This window comes from Rhea pennata, chromosome 2, assembly GCF_028389875.1.
Source record: "Rhea pennata isolate bPtePen1 chromosome 2, bPtePen1.pri, whole genome shotgun sequence".
Lineage (NCBI taxonomy): Eukaryota > Metazoa > Chordata > Aves > Rheiformes > Rheidae > Rhea > Rhea pennata.
Window position 1 is genome coordinate 140,618,154 of NC_084664.1, and position 21,567 is coordinate 140,639,720.

At 36.9% G+C, this 21,567-nt stretch overlaps 1 protein-coding gene across 5 annotated transcripts in view; it reads right to left on the reverse strand.

Moving 5' to 3' along the window:
- The window catches only part of CPQ (carboxypeptidase Q), a 159,431-nt gene that overhangs the window by 50,659 nt on the left and 87,205 nt on the right, over positions 1-21,567 (reverse strand). For 4 of the 5 annotated variants that reach the window (XM_062568330.1, XM_062568332.1, XM_062568331.1 and 1 more), the window contains one exon: positions 9,887-9,998. The exons of the other annotated variant lie outside the window; for it this stretch is intronic. In XM_062568330.1, coding sequence (XP_062424314.1) covers positions 9,887-9,998 — 112 coding nt within the window. The remainder of the gene's footprint in view (positions 1-9,886; positions 9,999-21,567) is intronic. 5 annotated transcript variants of the gene reach the window in all.

Consider the following 21,567-nt stretch of genomic DNA (forward strand, 5'->3'; position numbering starts at 1 on the left):
TCATTTTCAACAAGTCCTTTTTCTTTCTGCATAGCAGGTTGTCCATGGTTTCAATGATGCAGTTTTCTCTTTCTTTAGGCCTTTTCCATGGTATTTCTAGAGCGAGTGCCCACACTCTGCAGTTTGGGCCTTTGCTATCTACATAACGTGAGGTCCCAATAAATTTACTATACACAAATTCCTAAGTTTGCTACCCACATATACTGATTTTCTGACAGGGTTCTCATAGCTGTTGAAATATAAAACAGGAATATTTCAGTATTTAAGAGAATATTACCTAATTTCTCTATTCTATACCATCTTCTCCATTTTAGAGAAAAATCTTTTCACTTTAGCATCCTGTTTCACTGGCTGAATGATCGATTTCACAGAGTACATATACACCAATAAATTACAATTTGTAAGATGACAGTAATAATGCAATTTATTTAGGATGTTCAGAATTCTCCTTATGAAAACCAACAAAAGGTTCCCATTCTGAAGCAGCAGGATTTGTGCTTTCATTCTGTTATTAGAAATACAATCTATAATGCAGAAAGCTCTACTCTCACTATTTTTGCAGCATTAGACACTTAATAAGAAAAGCTTTTCCTTCAAAATTAAGTGAGAAGTAATGATTTAAAGGAGGAATTCTTAAGGCTGTAAAACTCATATGCTTCAGTAAGACAGAGAAAGCACACCTCAAAAAATTTTTAGCATTATTTAAACCCTGAATATGATAGATCCATAAATTTCTAGTAAGCCTAAAATTAGACAGGGGAAGCAGCTTTTTGCATGGGAAACTGCCTCTGTTTTCTTGTAAAAAAGTATAACACAAGCTGCCTGATTCTTCTTTGTTTATATAGGTTTTGTCTGTAATTGAGTCCTACAATTGAGAACTAAATGATTGTTGGATCCAGTGTCAAGCTTGTAAACAGCGAATCTTGAAGACAGTTTGGAGTAAAGAAAACGAGCTTTCCAGGGCCTCAGATGTCTCACAGGTATACGGGTTACCTTGAGAAGAGGTGTGGAATCGCAGGAAGGAAAAGCCAGAAGCTCATGTTACGAGTGGAACCTAGGATGGAAACAAGGAAATGAAAATTGAGACATGAGCAAAGCTGAGGTGAGGGCAAGCAGCTTGAATGTGATTTGGACAAAGGCAGGATGCTGGAGAAGGGATTAGAGAGTATGTTTTGGGTGGGAAAAGAAAACTGCAGAATCACAGAATGAGAAGGTTTCTGAAAAGATGGTGAATGAAAATAGGATGGCCTAAGAAAAGCAGGATATAGAGTAGCACTCAGGAGAAGGGAAGGAGCTAGAGTAGCACTAATTAAAGCACACTGAGAAACTGAGATCAGTCCATGTATTTTTTTTTTCCTTTTTTTTAAAGGGGAGAGTGGGTTGATGAGTTTACGAAAGAACAGGAAAGGCAGATCTATAAAAGAGTAGAGGTGGGAAACATGAGACGTTTTAGATAGGCTTATTTTAAGAAAGTGATGGAATATCCAAGAGGAAATGTCAAGGAAGTAGCTGTATATACAAGACTAGAGGGTAGAGTTCTGAATAATTTGCAAGTTTAGTAACTAAAAATAATATATATTTAGCCTTTTAATTGTGAGCAGGAAAAAAGAGACAGAGGGACCACAGCCCAGAGCCCTGTATGTTGGGCTTCAATGAAAAGAAATGCTAGACAGCAAAACTGCTAAAGCTAGTGTTTATTTGAGGTGGCAGCTCATAGCCACTATTAAGATAGCTATATGAAAGCTAAAAAGAGAAGCACAGAGAAATGTGCCCTTCTGTTATTTAGGATTTTAAACAGATATCCAATTACTGTAGTCTTTCTTGAAGTCAGTACAAACCATATCTTAAAAAAAAAAAAAAAAAAAAATCCACACAACCCAAAACAAAACAAATCACTTCCACTTACAGTTTTACCTATTTACTGGTAAAACAGCAAAACAAACATGCAACAAAATAGTTTCATGCCCTGTGCTGCTCTAATCGTGTTGTCATTTTCTCCAAGTCCCATGAAAAGGAAGAGGACACTTCTCCACTTTTAAAATGAACCTTCCTTCTCTTACAGAAACCTCCTTCCTTAAAAGCATTCAGAGACCTCATAAATTCTTATGGAGCAAAAAAGGCAATGCCCCTTCTCTCTCACTCTGATTTGAACCTTATTGAGTTGTGGCTGTGCGTTCTGACCCTGCTCTCTCTGCTGTATGGAGTGGAAAAAACTAAGCTTCTTCCAGCATCTACACTGTCCGCAGAGCTGATGATACAGAAATTGCACCTGCTGCACTTGTCTGACCATATCAAAAACATATACATTAAAAAAAAGTGGCTGAAAGGACAAGATGACTCTGACCTCATCCAGAAAGGATTTTAAATTTCATCATCTCAGCTGGGTTACAGATTTGGAAAAAAATCACAATAACCTCTGTCACCAGGCTTTTAAGATGTTTATAGATAAACAAAGGTTATTCTTTATCTCGAATGTCCTGAGTAAATTATAGCTTCCAGAGAAGTAGCAGTCCACAGTACAAAGGACAGCACAGTTATGGAGGACTGTGTGTCTAAATTTACCACCAAATTAACACCTTCCTATGTCTAAGTCACTCCTTTATTATGTCAACTCAGCATGGAAACTGAAGATTAAAGTGTTTGCCAAAATCATATTCTATGGAATGTTGAAAGGAAAGTGAAAATGCAGTTGAATTGTAACAGTAGATTCAGATATTTCATACCAAGATGATTTAATAGATTTGCAAAAGATGAGAGCCAGGTTAAAACATGCAACTTTGGGGAAGTGAAAGGAATATAAGAACAAAGGGTTAACATCAGGGATATATATTTCAAAAAAAAAAATTGTAAAAATAGTCACTTAATTTTGTTTCATAACATACCTCCTAGACAGCAAACAACTCCAACACTACCACAGCTACAGTCAATTCAAAAATATTTTTAAAAAATGTAGAAAGGAGGCTAAAATTGCAGTTATATGACTTAAATTAAAATTATAGCAAATTAAATAAAATATTGCACTAGTAGAAAAGGAATGATTCCAGTAGTTTTTTTTTTTTTTTTAATAAAATATATCTTCAGTCCTCATCTATTAGCCAGAGAATTGGGAATCAAGAAATGTAACTTGATACCAAGACCACAGTGAACTGCACAGAAATCTGTCTTATGGCTTTCCAGTCACATTAGTCATGGGTGTAATTCAGAGGAGAGTTACGACTTCAATTTTAAATAAGTCTTAAGAGAAAAAAAAAAAAGTCAAATCAACTCCTTATGAGTTACATAAAATGTAATAAAGGCAGTACCCTGAAATTCTTGCCTGAACTGTTTTAAAAATGTTCTTGTAGTCTTCCATACTTTTATCCTAGGAAACAGAAATTTGTTTGTACCAGGAATCCATGTCAACATCTATAGTAAAGTTGACTCATTAAACTTACATTACTCCACAAAGCTGGCAAAGAGAGGAAGAGGGGCAAGTATACATATCACCAATCACCATAAATTTCTCCATTTTTCATGTGTGTGTGGATCATAGTCTAGGAATGTAGGAAGGCCATATAAAAAGTGTGATGGCTAGGATTAGAATCTGTCAACAATAATCCTTGCTTCATCAAGTTGCTATAATAGCAATGTCATCATGCATCTTGGCTTAGAGTGTGGAGAAGGAAAATGTGCTCCAGTCATCTATTTGACTCCTTGTACTCTTTGTCTCTAGGAGTTTCCACAGAAAACATTTTTCATATATAGAAAAACCAGGATTGTCAGAATGCAGGCACTTGCGTAGCTTCAAGGTCCTGTATGGCATGCAGACATGACTGAACAGGAGCTCAGGATGCACATACAAAAACAGCAAAAGGGGGGAAATGCTTACTTTGTACCATAATCCATCAGTAATCTTTGGAGTGCAGAAGCCTCTCTATAGTGACTACTTCAATACAGTCTACAGTGGCTATTCCAATACAGGCGAAATCTGAGTATATAGTAATAGTAACTGGCAATACCTTACATTGCTATAATTCAAGCAATTGAAGGGAAATGGGATAAGTTTGTGACTCAGCAAATTAAAAATCCAGCCAATGAACTTTTCCTGAAGATGCACTAGGGAGATTGAACAGTTTTGGGTGGACATGTGTGCACCTTCAGGGGTGGGAGAGCATAATGAGCTGACATAGTGAAGAAGCAAGACCCAAACACAGCCACTAAAAGGTAGAAAATACATCTCTGTGAACAAGGAGAGTGAGCTTCTGGGTAAACATTGCTGAAAGAAACATGGAATTTGAACAAAGGATCTGCTGACTAGCTGATTCCTTCTATGGTAGGGGATATAGGTCTCTGAAAATAAACTAGATAGTAACGCCAAGTAGCAAGCCCCATCAGTTTCTCTTCTGAATGGAAAAACACCCTTGAAATTTGGCTCCAGCTGCTTTAATTAAAAAGAGATGCAATCATCATCGTATCTGAGGATTTTCAGAAGCAAGCAGTAAAAATTTATTAGTCAAAATGTACTGCCTTTCTACCTTTAGTGGGCTCTCTACTGCAGTTAGAAGACACAAAATGTTATGCTTGGAAAGCAGACACTGCCATACAACCACCTTCTAAAGACTTTTCACTGTCGTTCTCATTATTAAGTTCTCTCAAGATTACTTTAAAGACAAAATTTGAACCTCCCTAAGAGCTTGAACACAAGGTGGTTTTGCCAGAAGGATTTATAGGCCACCCACATTGTACTCCATCGTGTGGAAGCAGGGAAGAATCCTTGTGGCCTTCAGTGAGAAATGCCCACTTGGGCCAAGAGATACAGGAATGTAGCTGGATTAGGAGCAAAGAGAAAAGAACTGGCTAAAGCTCTGAAACCATCAATTCCATACTACCTGCTTCTTCCTCATAAGCAAGTATTATTCCTGAGCAAGACCACCATGACAGTAGGAAGCTTGAAATGATGCGAGAGGAACACAAATACCTCCTTTATTGAAGTAGGCAATCAACATTCAGAGCTGGACAGAGTCCCACAGGCTGCCAGTCCAACCTGCATGGCTGACTAAAAGCAAAATACAGCATCAAAGTGTATTTGGGTAATTTCATGGGGATTATTTTTATGAACAGTTGTTTAACTAATCTTTCACCTCAGCGGGAAAGACAACTTATTTTGTAAACTTGTGTGACACAGGGAAAAGAGAACTTATGTTTTAAAGGACACCACAAGAGTCACCACTGTAACATCAAAGTGCTGAAACAAATGGTATTGGCTATCTAAAAAGAAACATTTTTGCATAAGAACACATGTAAATTTGAAGAATTGCAAATCCAAACTGAAAATAGCTTGGGTTTGAGGTTTCTAGACTGTAATTAGTAATACAGTTGTTATTTTGCAAAACTAGTAAAGCCTGATTTGCTTGAGTCCTGTATCTTCTACAGTTCCCCAATACTCTCATACCACATCACAACTCATGCAATACTCCACGTATTCCCTCTGCATAAAGGCATGAACGACTCAGCAGTTCTTCCTTTTCTTCATTCCTTCCCATATTCTGTAAATTACCTCCAACAACACTCTCATTACGTCTGTATTTGCTACCTTCCCCACAGAGTTTGCAGGAAGACAAAAAAGAGAAGATCCTGTGCTTACTCCAGTCAGCAGACTAACCAGACATTTGTCATCAAATAGAAATGATAAAGGCAGAGCTATTCCTGCCTTTCCCTCATTTGGGACATAAATGTTCTCCCACGTGTGGGAGATGCACACCCATCTCTCCTCAGTCACTCATTTAACAAAGAACACATTAGGACTTCACGTTCTAAACACTTCTACACCTGTATCAAATTCAGTTGAAATTTATCAAAAGGTTAAATATTGTGGAGGGTTGGGGAAGGCAGCTGCTGACAGACAAAGCTGCAGCCAAACTACACAAGCTTACTGCCTCAAAAACCCTGGCTGAAGTTTTGAAGAGTCATGTCTTAAGCATTACAAATAGGTCAAATCTGAGGTAACCGTAACAAGCATGATCCCACTGAAGGAAATAGAGTTTACCAGTTCAGAGCAGCTAAGGAACTACCTCAGTGCCTCCAAAAATGTCCTTACTAAAATAATAATGAGCACCAACTAGCTGAAACTTTCATCTTTATTCACATAAACAACTTTTTTTAGCAATGCTTCAAGTTCTTTGTTTTTTAAGCAAATAAACCATGAAGAAGCTTGCTAGAGAACTAGCCAATTGGCGGCACAAAATTTTCAAGAATACTGGAAAAAAAAAGTTTTTTATTTCCTTTGTGCTTCATTAAACTTTAGCATTAACCAAGACACATTTGGAACATTTGGATAACAGTCAATATGGCTACGAGTTGGTGATTTTGGGGGAGTTTAGCTACTAGCAAAGCAAGTACAGTACAGCACAGTAGCGAGTAGAAATAAATATGGGTGCACTATGTAAAACACTTCTGTTCACTCATATGAGGATATATCTGCTGTCACTGCTAGTCCATAAAAATGGACTATAGAAGTACTAGCAAATCTTCACTAGACATAATGTAAGTTTTAGATTCTAAAATTTGGATTTCAGAATGCTCACTTCTCCTTTAAGATCATATATCCACATTTTTAAGATCAGTAATACAATATACAGATACAGCTCTTATGTCTACTCAAAGCAGCATGACTTTGAGACTTCCAGTAAACAGTAGAACTTATACTTATGTGTATATAGACTAGCCAGTTCAGATGGCGTATTGCCATGACAAATCTATTTGGTAGGCTAAACAGACACTAAACTTAGAGGAGTCCAAAAGGATATGAAACCAAATCTCCACAGTTCAAACCAGATTTTCAGTGTGGGGTAGTTTCAAGCATTATAGTCTATAGTACTGATTTTAAATAAAACTCTAATTAATTTTTCACATAACATGCATATCTGGCATTTTGCTATCCTTTTTTTGTCAGATATTCTATGCATCTTAAGATACAAAATCTTCTATTATGGAAGACTGTTTATGGAAGGAATCATAAAACATAGCTATCCATAGATTAGATTTGATGACACAGAAGTTTTCTTCTAGTCTTCTGTTCCTATAGAACATTAGCATAATAAGAGTAGCGTAACATAACAGCTAACAGAGGGCATCAGCAAAGGCTCAGACATTTCCCAGCTGAGAAAATACCATTTTACGACAGGCTGTACAGCAAACACACAGGCTACTACCAGAGGAAATCAAATATTTGAACAAGCAGAGAGTGATGCATTTAATTCATGTGTGAAAGGGAAGTCAGTAAGAATCATATGCAATGCCACCAGAAATGCCAATGCCTTAAGAAAGACAAAGCTGTTCATTTTAAATGGAATAAAGTCAGCAAATACAGATTTTTTTTTTCCTAGAGGTGGAGAGGGCACAGACAATTTTCCAAGAATCATACAACAGAGGAAAGATTAGAAAACACTAAAAGAAATAATAGGCATTGATTCTTCTGTAGAAGAATCATTTTTAGTTTACTGTTAAAAGAACAAAAAAATAAAACTGAGGTACTTCATTTTCAGTCATAGATTAATAGTCCAATCATTCTCAGGCTGCAAAATGAGAGATAAGGGGATAAAATAATGCAAAATAATGGATTTTGTCATAGGAATGTCTGACATTCATCACTGTAATGTCGGAGTGGCTAATCACATAAGGGAGCTCATCTATAAAGAGCTCTCCAAGAAACACTGAGATTATTAAAGTGCAGAAATGCTTATGATTGCAAGCAGGGATGGCTATTTTCTTACTTAAACTCTGCTACAGCTAGGAGCAACAGCTGATGATTTTATTTTTTCAACGCATACTTATATCATGCCCCTTGACCACAGGTTAGATTTCTGGAAAAAAGGAATGACGAGGAAAAACAGATTGCATCTGATGAGAAGGGGAAAAAGCATCCATGGGTAACAATTTGTCAGTCTAAGAAATCTGTTTCAAACTAGTTTTGAGGGGTATAGTAACAAAAGCCCATATGGAAGTAAAAGCAACAAAAAATATTGATCAAACAGTAAGACTGAAATCTACAGAGTAAAGATCAGAAATCTTACTAGGCTACAGTAGACTGAGAACAGCAGGACAGCCAGGCTGAACTCTGAGAGGCTAGATATGTAGAGAAAACACGCAGATGGATTTGAATGTTCCACATATGACTAAATTAAACATAAAATGCCAATTAGGTCAAAGCCTAGATCATCTCTGGGAGCAGTGCCTGACTGTAGACCTCAGTCTGCAAGATGGTATGCACGAGTTGCATCACAAAGATGGCCTTAGAGTCCCCCTGACAACACTCCTGCCACATTCAAATTGCACTTGAGCAGGAATACCCTTCAGTCCACAAGGAATCCCACATTATTTTTATACCTTACAACCATAAGTCCTTCTGAGACATGCACTGACCCTAATTCATCTTACTTAGTGGACCACCTGTGCTACCAAGCACACCCTATATGGCTATATGTAAACCGTGCCCTTCTAAAATAATCCACTATCTGTAGCCTACTTCTACCCAGAGGTCAGACGAAGTCCAGGACTAGCAGAAACTGGCCCTTTAGATCCTAGTTGAGGGGGATATGCAAACCAAACAGCAGTAGGCTAAGCAATTCCACACCAGTATTTTACCCCTAGCACTGGTGGAAGATGCACATCCAGGCCAGATGCCACCTATTCTTCCTTCTCTCCTGTCTTTAACTGCATTTACCACTGATGGCAGGATTATTCAGTTTTGCTGAGCAGAAATTTTGGAGGAGGGAGACTAGAAGGTATCCAGAATGTTCAGCTGATCTACAGATCAAACTCCAGAACCTAATTTCCCTTCATCACCTTGTTATTACTGAGAGGGAATCAAACAAGTGATCCCTGAAAATAAAGTGCTGCTTTGTATCCCACAAGCTTATTGTAGCAGGATACTAAGGTGTGGAAGATCTCAAGTGTGTCTCAAATGTGTCAAATGTTACTTGCTGAGATGTATGAGCTAAGGGTAAGCCAAGTTTGACAGAACTGTGTCCTTGTAGTGCTGACACTCACAGCCCAAAGTAGAGTCCAAGCATAGAGCAACATACAAATAGCACAAATGATCAGGAAATCAGGCCTGAAGTGCAAAGCCATGATGCCAGCATGATGGTACAAAGTTACCTATCAATTGTACCTATCATGGAACAAGATGAGGCAGGATATAAATTTATTTAGGAATAACATACCAGGAAAAAAAAACACTGCAATATATGCCTTAGAAAAAACAAATTTCTGTTTATTTAGAACCAGTTCTGTTGAATAATGTAATATATAGATAAAAAGACCAGATACAGCCTCATGGCCTGCTGCCAGTTCTGATTACATATTCTAGAGAAAGGCATAGATGAAATTGTCTAGAGAAGTGATCAAGAGCAATATATGGGATTGGGAATTAAACTACCTGAGCAGCCACCAGGAAAAGAAAAACACACAGGACAGTTAACATTTTAGGAATGTGCTCGAAGACAATGTTTGTTTCAAAAGCCAAGAGAAGTAGAAGAAGGCTATTTGTGACATCGCACAACTTAATCTTCATTAGGACTACCTTCTTATTAAGAAAAAAAAATGAAAAGGGGTAACTTCTTTGTAGGTTACTTAGATATTGTATCTTACACTGAACTTTCATTCTATGATGATGGTGACCATGCAGGCTTAAAGCACTTTCTAGGTCACCAACTGATGCGTTCCTCTTGGAACATAACTGGTTCTTATGAAGGAAGAACGTGTTTATGAGACAAATTTGAAAAACATTTATACTAAGTATGCATATTTGTGTTCAGAAGAGCGAATAAAGTAGAATACTCTGTGTAGACAACATACAAGTGTCCTGGAAATATAAAACATTAAAAAATAGTTAAAATTAAATATTTACCCAGGTCCTTAACAAGAGACAATGCTTCCCATGATATAAATGCTCCACCACCATCGTCCATAGCTCCCTGCCCAACATCCCAGCTGTCCAGATGTCCACTGACTAATACAATCTGGAAAAGCAATTATGAGAAAACATATCTATATGAAAATAGTGAATGAGAAAAGTCAGCTTAGCATTTAGGCATTGGAATGATTTTGTCATAAATTTGGCTTTTTAGTTTAAAAGAAAAGGAAGGAAGCATTTCAGATAAGATTAAAACATTGTTCTCTAGTTACTAAACATAAACCTAAGACCATCAAATACAACCTGCTGATTCAAACCACTAGATAAATCAACCTAGATATACTGTAAAGAGTATTTAAATGAAAAGCTTAGCCTTATATATTGACAAAGTGCATACTTTCCAGAGTTACAGGACTAACATATTGCAGAATGGTGAAAACTTCTTTCACACACCATCCGTGAACTGTTTAAGTCCCTAGGCATTAAATTTGATTAACCCTATTTTTGGGTGCATAACTAAGAAATATGAACTTAGAGTGAAGTGTTCCCAGACAGAGGTTGTTGTTTTATTATGTATCTATGGTGCTTGCCACAGAGGACCTCTAATTTATTACTAGATCCCCTAAGTGCTACAACAGTGACAAGGTATTTTATAGTTCCATTAGTCATAAGGATATTTTAAATTAAAAACTACACAGTAGCAAGTCCCAGATGGTTTTTCTGCAAAGAAAGTTTTGTGGCTACAGTAGAGTATAACAGTATATGTGTCCTGAGAAACACATTCGCTTTCAGACTTGAACCCTGTCAAAGAAACAAGAAGCAGTATTACACCAGTGCAGAAGTGGAGACAGTTCTCTAACTGGAGTGAAAGCTTAAGAGTTGATAGATCTGTGATTGCAATGGAGGGGTCAAGAAGAGAAAAGACCTCTGAGCAAAACAGGTAGGGCATTCAGCATGGTAAAATGGAGCAACCGGACAAAAATAAGAGCAGGAAACTGCTACAGAGCCCAGGAGTCTTAGAAGAAGGATGAGGAGTGCCTTTGGGATAAGGTGGAAGTAGTGCTGAAGCATCCCATCTGTGATAACTCCACACTGAAGGAAAACTGAAGGAGACCCTTGGAGCATTCATCTGTGTCCTGCCCAGAACTGGACATAAATAGAAGGATGCTTCTAAACTCGTTGGCTGATTTCAGTGAGGGCTCAGAGCTAAACTCTCCTCCTGCCACCTTCTTCTCCCTAAGGAATGAAGGGATGAGGATCTTTTCAAAATTTTAATCTCAGTTTGTATTCATCACAGGATAATCTCTCTAGCACTGATAATGAGAATAGTTTTTCCTGTTATCACACCTAGAGGGTGAGAACCTATGCCATCAAGTGTGCAACTAACACTGTACATTGTAAGGAATTATCTTGGGGCCTAATGATAAAGATCTCAATTTTCCACCCCATATAAACAAAGTCTTAGTAAATTTTCCTTGATTACTAAAAATAAAGTACAAATAGATCATGGCAATGGAGTGCAGCAAGATAAAAAACATGATATGCTCGAACAACTGTGTTATTTCATTTGACCAAATACAAACTTAAGTAACACAACTGAAAAGACCATTTGTATTAAACAAAGCTCATGAAAAATTATTAGTCGTATCTATTATATTGTCATGTGTCCCATCAGAACACTTTTGAATTTTTAAATTTAGAAAATATATGATGAAACATTTGCAAATGTATTATAAAAAGCAGAAGTGTCATGTTTCAGAAGCTTATGATCAAAATCTGAAGAGCTGCTTACTCCTTCCTTATCAGATGTTTAACTCTCTTTTGTGTTTATTCAACCTTAATTAAGCTTGTGTTTGATTTCCAGTAGAGAGAGATTTTCTTGGTAGTAGACAGACACACAGCAGCCTTTATTCCAAAACCTCCACTCTGTCAAACATGTCTTTATCCTAAATTTGGACAGCAGACCCCTTTGTAAAAGCCTCAGATTTACTCAGGAGGTATTTTTTCAATTTAAGGTTATGATTCTTTCAGGCCCAGAAGTGAAAGACATGTGAAAGACAAGTGAAAACAGCACGTTTTCCAAAGATATTTCACCGCAGTAGAAGTACTTAATCTGTCGCAGGCCTCTGCTTCAACAGTAACATAGCTTGAAATCAGATAATCTAAGAAAAGCCAGGCCAACTTTTGAGGTAGAAGCCTTTTTAAAATGAGGGGGGAAAAAAAGAAGTGCTCACTGCATTACTCATCGTCCCATCTGCTTCCTTATAATGAGGACTGAGCGTGCATGCGCACACACTCACACAGTGTGGGCAATACTGCAATAAACTCTGCTTTGAGAGCTGGAGATACATGTGCAGCTACACTAAAATGTAAGTAAGGGTGGAGGACAGATCTTACAGAATATCACATTTTGCAGCTGACCAATACAGACTTATTACAACCTACTGAATAAGAAATTTGCAAATAAAATAAAAGAATGAACAGAAAAGGCTCTGACAGAAAGTGTAACTGTCTGCAGTACAAAAGACATCTGTTCCAAAACTCTAAAATGGCCATGTGTTTTGTTTAATTTTTAACCAGAGATTGATTTTAGAAGCTTAACTATTCACTGCCTTAGGAAACGTAACTTCAAGTTGAAGAGAATTATTTAGATCAAGTTTATAAACTCATTGAGAAGCAAGTTTACAATAAGAGTAATGCCCTGACTTGTGCAGTGAAGGGACACCTCACTGCCACTGCTCTCTGGCAGCATCGCAACATGACGGATGGGGAGGCAACTGCTTTTCATTTCTGCAGCATAACAAATTGCAACAGTAGGAAATTTTGAATTAGAAATTGATGGTGTAACCCCATTTGGGATTACAGACTCTAGTCACAAAGCATCTTTACCAACTCCAGAACAGTATATCCAGACAGACTAAGGTTCAAGTGGATTGAGAAAGAGTAATTTAATGGATGAACTTTCGCTTAAATTTACTTGAACTATGCTAAAAGCAATGACATAAATATGCAGTGACATGACAGTCTCCTTCCATGTGAAAGTTTTAACAGAGTAGTTATTGGTTTTTTTTTTCAAATGTTATACTTCTGCAGTAGCCTCTTAATGAAGGTTTCAGTGATATTAATGCAAACTAGCCATGGACATTCTTAGAGTAAGACACAATCACAAAATAACAAAAACACTATGTTTATCTTGGCCTTTAAGTAGATATAATGTATCTTGAGAAATGAGTGGAAATATTTCTGAAATTCATTCTATTATTTAAAATAGTATTATAATACCCTGTATAGGTGGGCTAATAGACAAAGGCAGTTAAAGCTATCAAGGGTGTATGATTGTATTTTCAAACTAGTGTTGCTCTCATCTCCAAGTCTGTACAGAGACTAATGACTTGCACAAAACAGTCATACGGAAATAACATTAGTATAGGTCAACAGAATGGAAGCACTGCAAAACAATATAAGTAATTTATTTGTTTTAAACATATTGAGAAACCACAAGTGTCTGAATATGACAGTACGAATACAGAATTCACATTTGCCAAATCTACCAAAAACATATTTAGAATTTGAGACCTTCCAAGAAACGTGACAATTTAAGGTTTGGCTTTCCTGCCATGACACACCTAAGAAAATGCCGCTAGAGACATAGTTCTAATAAAGTTTAATAGGAGAAGTGAAACTGCAGGAAACATTTCAAACAGAAGATGAGTTATTACATTTCATTTTGTACCAGCATTATGACCACTATTGGATGCCTGTAAGCTGTGCCCAGCATTTCAGTTAGGCAGACTGTATTTAAAAAACAAGAAAATTAGAAAGAGGAACCACCACAGACTTCTGCATAAATCATAGAGTTATTCTTTTCTAACCATGACGTTTATTGTCACCACAAAAGACTCTCCCATTCCGTATGTATTCACAAATGCCCATTCAATTTGTCATGCATTAACTTCAAATAAATTTAGATGAACTACCATCTGTTTGGTAAGAGGAAATTTGAGGAAAAACCTACTCCAGTTTTAGTCCGTCTCCGAAATCTCACTTGCTCCTGTAGAGGTACCAATCAAGGGCTTCTCTCTATGCAAAAGTAGGGATCATAAATATTAAATGTTAGGAAACAACTGTAAATAACAGTCTTGAATAGTATTTCTATCAAGTTGTCAAAACCAACACAGAGTAGTATTTCACATCACTGAGATGCACAGCAAGAGTAATGAAGTTGTCACTCATCTTTGTCCTCATGAAGGCTGAAGCTAGGATCCACAAAGTAGGACCTTTATTGATGGAATCTGCCTATAACACACTCCCTTAGGAATGCCTAGTAGGAACCTTCACTGTCTGATCCACTGAAAAGAATTTTCCTTGCATCTTCTCTCAAGTAGACAAGGAAAACAAGGAGTACACACATTAATTTGTATGTGCTTAAACAAAGGTCATGTACATAGAGAGTGAGATGACAAAGAACTAAAGAGGACATTGGAACCAAGTCAGGCATCTGCAGCTAAGATACAACCAGTTCCCAAGTTTCTGCATGCCTGAACTTTCAGCTAAAGCACTCTAGTGAGGCACTCTAGACTGTAATTCAAGTTCCTCCAAACTGCTCAATGGACATGATCAGCCAAATACTGCTATTAGTTGTTTGCTCAGATGACATAGGGCTATGTTGCGTACCTGGAGTTTTAGCCCAGCTGATGAATTATCTGGAATTTCATGGAAACAATTTCTGTTGAAATATTTGTTCTTTTTTTCTCCAGTTTGCTTCTAAGTAGGTCCTTCTTAAGCATTTAAGTGCTTTAATAACATCCTATGTTATTTGACTGTATTTTTTCCTTCAGTGTATAGGATATTTGTAAAATATGTAACTTCTACCTATGAATACCATATACAATTGTTGTGCTTGCATCAAATTTAAGAGGAAGACAGAAGTCAGGTAATAATTAGAATCTTTGATTCAATCCAATCTAAAAATTGCTTATAAACTCTCTCCTTCCCCAGACAGTCACTCCTCTTTTTACACACACACACACACACACACACAGAATCTTTCTGAAGATTCTCAAGAATCACTTGAGAATTTTCTGTTTTCCTCAGTCCCAGACAAAATTTCTGACATTAACTAAATCATGACTTAAATACAATTAATTCCTATTTCTCAGAGGAATCCACTACCAATTTTAGACCTATTCGTTTAACCATAGGGGAGCACATTTTGAGTATCTACCCATTTGGCCAGTACTACAACTATGAACTACCAGATAGCTGCAGTTTGTAAGAACCAAAAGATTTTCTCTATCTCACTGCATAATAGCATAAGAACAAGGAAAAAAAGAAAGCCTATCATATGCCTTACTAATTGGCAAATAAAACAGCTGGCCAGGCTAAATGCATCATTGTCAACTTTGCCTTCAAAACTATATTCAGACAAAGTCTTCATGCACGAAGATTTGCAAAACTACATAATAAATCTGGCGTGGCTCTCAGGTGTTTTAGAATATATTAGCACCATTAGTAGTAGTGTTTACAAGTATTTTCTGGAAAACGGCAACATTTGAGCAGTATGTCTTTCTAGCGCTTACCCACACAGCATCCACAGTCACCTTCCTCTTTCAAATGTAATTCTTAATCTGCAGGCTGTGAAGTATTCTCTTTCCCATTTTTAGAAAAAAAAGATCTGTCAGCTTAGTGTGATAAAATCATTTTGGTGCTTAACTACTTTTTTACCCTAACCAATTCCCCTACCTGGCCTGGAACCTTTTCGTCTTAAATTCAAAGACCAAAACAAAAAGGAAATTAAAGAGTTGTCTACCCTCCCTCCCAATCTAACATTCCTTAAGTTTTAAAAATCTTTACAATAGCTATTTATTTGTATCACGCAGTAAAATTCTGTAAATCAGTCTGTTTTCTATCCCATCAAAGGCCTTTTTGACTCTAAACAAATTAGATCTTTTTATCCTTCTACAGTTTGATGATGTGCTTATAAGATTGCAGCAAATTTGTCAGGTGTGATCTTCCTTAAAGGAAAATAACTTAACTCTTCCAAGAGTTAAGGAATAGAGGAATAGAGACACTACATCCACCAGTAGGAAACTTCACATAATAAATGTGACCATTTAAATAGACTATCTGAATATCTGCTTTTACAGGGACACTGCATTTTGTATCAATACAATCATTATTTCAAGGTAGGCATCTCAAAATTTGGGGAAGATAAAGTTAAAAAAGTTGAGTGCCTATTAGCAACATAGCAGCATACGTCATGGGAATAAGAATTAAATTTACATGCCAGGTTAGTTCTCAAAATAAATTCTCCTGAATTTAAAAAGTGTAATTTGTTATTATCAGAAAGAAAAATACCTTTTCTACTTAAATTTAGAGAGATGTCTACTCTTTTCCTGTATAATTTCATCAATTTAGCGGCTAAATTCAAGCATGTAGCCGTATCAGAAATGTTCAATTCTAAAAAACACTTACTTACTAAAAACTCTTTGTAAAAGTCTACTTGATCCCAAATATTTGTTCTGGGCTACAAGCAATATGAAAAAAGATCTGTTAGTTTCTTCACTCGCCTTTAAGAAAGCACTTAATTCCCTCCTGTCCCTCCTTAAATCATGCCCTGAATGTAAATCAGGAACATTAACAGGTGTAATGGATTTTATTTTGTAAATATACAAGAATATTTTTTCAAATTAGTTTTTAGGTTTTGTGCCCAAATTACGTGACTTCACTATACAACTCCTTTTATTAGATTTCATGCATATTAGGAATGGTTCTTAAATAACCAGTCTAGCTGTCTCAACTCATTTACAGTCCTGAAGATACAGTCAAGTTCAGAAAGAAAAAAAAATGATTACAACAAAAACTCTTTTCTACTTAATATGCAGTGTAGTAAGTCTTAACTTCCAGGCTTCTGATTATATGAAGGACCTGCATGTGAAACACAAGTGACTCACTTAGTCACACAAGAATCAAACCTTATCACTCCTAAAAAGCTGATTAACCTTCAATAAGCCTCTGTGTCACAATACACAGGAAACTCTTTAAAGCTGAATTTGTGCTTTATAAAAGTGAATGAAAATAAAATGTTCTTAGAGAAAGCAGCATAACAAAACTTCCTGGTTAAAAGTGAAGCTCAAAACCACTAAATAGCCTGGGCTCATATCACTTATGCCCTATAAAATAGTCTAGGAGAAAGATAGTCTGAAAATTAGTTACTGCTGATAAAGGAATAGTAATAAAAGGTAAAAAGACCTAGAAACTATATGAGCTTTCAAAAGATAACAAAGTGTTCTCTAGCAATGAAATGACTATCATTTTCTTATTAAATGTCCGATTTTAAGATGCAGCATTTCCATTTTTCAGTTTTGTAGAAGCTATTACTTCTTTGAGCTGTAACATTTCAGAAAAAAACACCATTTTTCAAAGAATTGTATTCCAAAAATGATGACTTGTATTTACCCACTTCAGCATACTCTTTTGATTTTAAGAGTAAAAATTGTATCAATATGCCGTAATCACAGTTAAGCAAAATCTGGTATCATTGAAATATCACTTGCCAGTGAATAAAGATGATTATGTAGCTGTCATGTTTCCAGTTCAAAGATTAGCAAAGGAACTCTACCAATGTCACTACACGAAAGCTGAAATAGTGTCTGACCCAATGTGCAAACAGTAACAATCCTATTTTTATACTTAACAAAGAAAGACTTCCTTTATTGATGTAGTAGATGACTTCTGCATGAAGAAATGGATTATTTTACAATTTAGAGATCCTGTACCTGTATTTTTCACTTTAGAGATGTATATGACTCCACTACATTACCAGAGGTTCTAGCAACATTCACAAATGTTTTATTTTTGAAATCTCTTTTATCAAGTATTTAAGCTAATCTCAGCTAAAACAAACACTAATGTCCAATGTTACTATTTTCACTGAAGCATTTTAAAAAACTGACTTATTTGTAGAGTGTGACAGTATGCACTGCTAGTAAGAATCATTTTCTGAAACTGTAAAAAAAAGAACTGCAAGACTATTTTTTTCTCTTCAGAAGAGTACAGAGTTAGACACTACACCCTGCCTGCACTGCCTTAGAGTATTCTTATGGTCCAAAAAGTCCTGTAAGCCCTCCTAAGCAGCCAGCTTTAAATTGTCCTCTAATGAATAGATTTCACTTTACAAATTCACCTAATGAGAGTGTCGACAGAAGTAAGCCAAAGTAACCCTTAGGTGATTGTAATTAATATCAAGACTACAAACCAGGAGGCTTCAAAACATACCTGTTATATCCCAATGCCAAATGCTAAGAATCAGAGAATAGTTGAGGTTGGAAGGGACCTCTGGATGCTCATTTACTTCAACCTCTGTTCAGAACAGGGTCAATTTAGATCAGATTGCTCAGGGCCTTGTTCAGTTAATTTCTGAAAACCTCCAAAGATGGAGACTTCCACAATCTGTCTGGACACACTGTTTCAGTATTTTCTATTAGGAAAATATTTTTTACTAGTATCTATTATATCATAACATAAGATCTTTTAGAAAGCACCCTACTAAGCCCTCACTGCAGCACTCAAAGGCTGAATAGGAATCTATATGCTGCCAGGTCAGAAGTCTATCTCATTACTCTACAACTCCAAAAGCCTCTACCTAACTCATCATCATCTGCTGAATATAACTAAGACAAAATGCTTGCCTTCTACTACACTGTTGTCTCTCACCATTACAGATACTAACAGGAGTGCTAATCATGGAATCTGTTATCCTGAAACTGTCTCATAATCCTGACTTTAGTATGGCTTTTGACACTTTCTCCGTCCATCTCCCATAATATCCTCATAGACAAGCTGATGAAGCACAGACTAGACTAGGCAGTAAGGTGGACTGAAAACTAGCTGAACTGTCAGGCTCAGAGGGCTGCGATTAGCAGCATAAAGTCCAACTGGACACCAGTCACTAGTGGTGCGTCTGGGAGTTGATACTGAGGCCAATAATGTTTAACATCTTCATTAATGACCTGGATGATGAAACCAAATGCACCTTCAGCAAGTTCACAGAAGACACAAAACTGGGAGGAGTGGCTGATAGAAGAGAGGGTAGCACTGCTATTCAGAGGGACCTCCAATGACTGAAGAAATGGGCAGAGGGAAACCTCATCAAGTTCAGCAAGGCGCAACGCTAAATCCTGAATTTTGGTAAGAATAACTCCATGTACCAGTACATGCTGGAGGCTGACTAGGTGGAAAGCAGCTTGGCAGAGCTGCTTGGACCTGGGAGTCCTGGTGGAGAACAAGTTGAACATTAGCCAGCAGTGTGCCTGCATGGCAAAAGAAGGCCAGCAGCATCCTGCGCCACACTAGGAAGAGCACTGCCAGTAGACTGATGAAAGTGATCTTTCTCTTCTACTCAGAGCTATGAGACCACATCTGTAGTGCTGTGTCCAGTTCTGGGCAGAAGAGAAACACAGACACACTGAAGTGGGTTCAGTAAAGGGCCAAGAGGATGAAAAACTCATTAGAGAGTCAAAAAAGTAGAACACAGCCTGGAAATCAGTTCCACCAAGCCTACGTATGGCCTTCAAGACCTAGACAGCTGAAGGGCAACTGTAATTCTCAAAATCATCGTGAAAAATTCAAGTCAGAATATTCCATTTTATGGAATCATTCACAATTTTTGTCTAATGGTTTCCTAAACTCATGCAAGAACTCAGACACATGACATTACTTGGTTTGTGACATGAAAAAAGTCTTTATCATGTATTTACCCTGAAATAGTTGAAATAATTCTTTATCATGCAGAGATACAGTGAATATTTATTAGTGAACATTTGTTAATATTTTTATGACAGTGTTTATGGAAAGTACTGAGAAGTATGGATTCAAGGTCCCTGGCTTATACTGAAATTACTGGAACTATATCTACTTTCATAAATGAAAACTCAGTTCGCAATTTCTAGTACCCATCCACAACTCCAGAATAGTCCTATTCACAGAGACACAGCTAAGCATGGGCAAGTAACACTAACCCATTTCCTTACCTGATTCCCATTAACATACCTCGAATTCCCTGAGATATGATACAAAATGAAAACTCACCTTTCATGTTTATCTATCTTCAATTTCTCTGCTTATTTACTACGTTGAGATTTTAAATGTGTTTGTCATGAGCTTTCAGCATTTGAAATACGAATATGATGACTTATCAAATTCAAGAAATTTCTGTAAAGGGACAGATTAGACCAAACTTTCGTTGAGATGGTTCTCAGGGTGCAATTTCTGCTCAAAAAAAAAAAAAAAAAAAAAAAAAAAGAGAGAGAGAGAGAGATTCATTAGAACCAGTAAAGCAATGGTTCTAAAATTCACTGGAAATGCAGTGGATTTAGAAAAACCTAGTGCAAAGTCCAGCTGTATGAAAAAAGGAAAAAGCAGTGGCAAAACAAATTTCAACACATTTGGCATACCACAAGGCTGGAAAGGGGTTCAAGTGCAACAATCATCTGGGTATTGCCTGTTGCCACCTTTAAAGACATGCATATGCCAGGCACAAATCAGTGCCTCCCTTGCACAGGACAATAAATAGGTAACACATATCTCTGGACAAACCCTGAAGTAAGGTGAAAACCAAACCCCCTACAGCTACACAAAGGGAGGAGGTACACAAGTCCCTTGTCCTGACTCATTTGAAACACAGGCTCTAACTACCTTAGGCTGGGATATCAGAAAACAAAGTTATCTCGCTTGGAATTAGTCTTGCCTGCATAAAACATTTGAGCATTAATTGCACAGAGACACATAGAATAAGGCACTTATCTTAAATGTGGGGAAGGGGGCCTCAAGGCCACACTCTGGAATTAAGCTGAGCTGTACTTTGCATCTGCGTCTCCACCTCTCCCATATTAAGTGCCTTAGGAATGGGACTTCTGACTGCAGGCTGGTATCATTTTCCATAGGCACAAAGTCTCTGCTTGTCTTGCCATGGAATGTGAAATTTTCTGAGCTTGTGAAAATGTTCACAGTATAATATTTTCTCCCTGTCTCCAGCTACAGAGAGGAAATCAGGAAGAAAAAGACCAGGAACTCCAGCTAGATCCAAGTTATGCAAATGGATTTGTGTGATACAGATTTCTGTCTTCTTGGACTTAACATGAAATTCATGGCCCTAAGCCACTCAAAATCTGTCAGTGCTAACTAATACTCTCTGTCACTTCACCTTAGATTTAAATCCCTGACCTTCATCTGAAAGGTTCTACGTTTCACTGCCAACACAAGGGACCGTGCCATTTCCCTCTAGTTTTTTTTTTTTTTTTTCATATTGTTGCAAGTGGAAATAACTTAATTACTTCTTAACTTCCCTGCACAACTTGCATATCCCAACTCCACACATGATAAAGGAATGCAAGCTCTCAGAAATTCTGACATGTTTATAGCACTGGCTACCCAGACGGCAAGGACTACTGAGTGCTATTACAAAGAGACATCAGTCTTCAATCACCTCCAATATATGTATTAAAAAGATTCTATATTCAATTAGCCTCCACAATCCTGAGACTTAAGTACAATAAAAGTTTCAGGATTTTTTTTAGTGAAGACTTTGTTTCATACTAAAATTATTATTGCCATTCTATTTGTACTTTGTGTCATACCTGTTTGTGTTGAGATTTATTTAATTTTTCCTTCAAGGC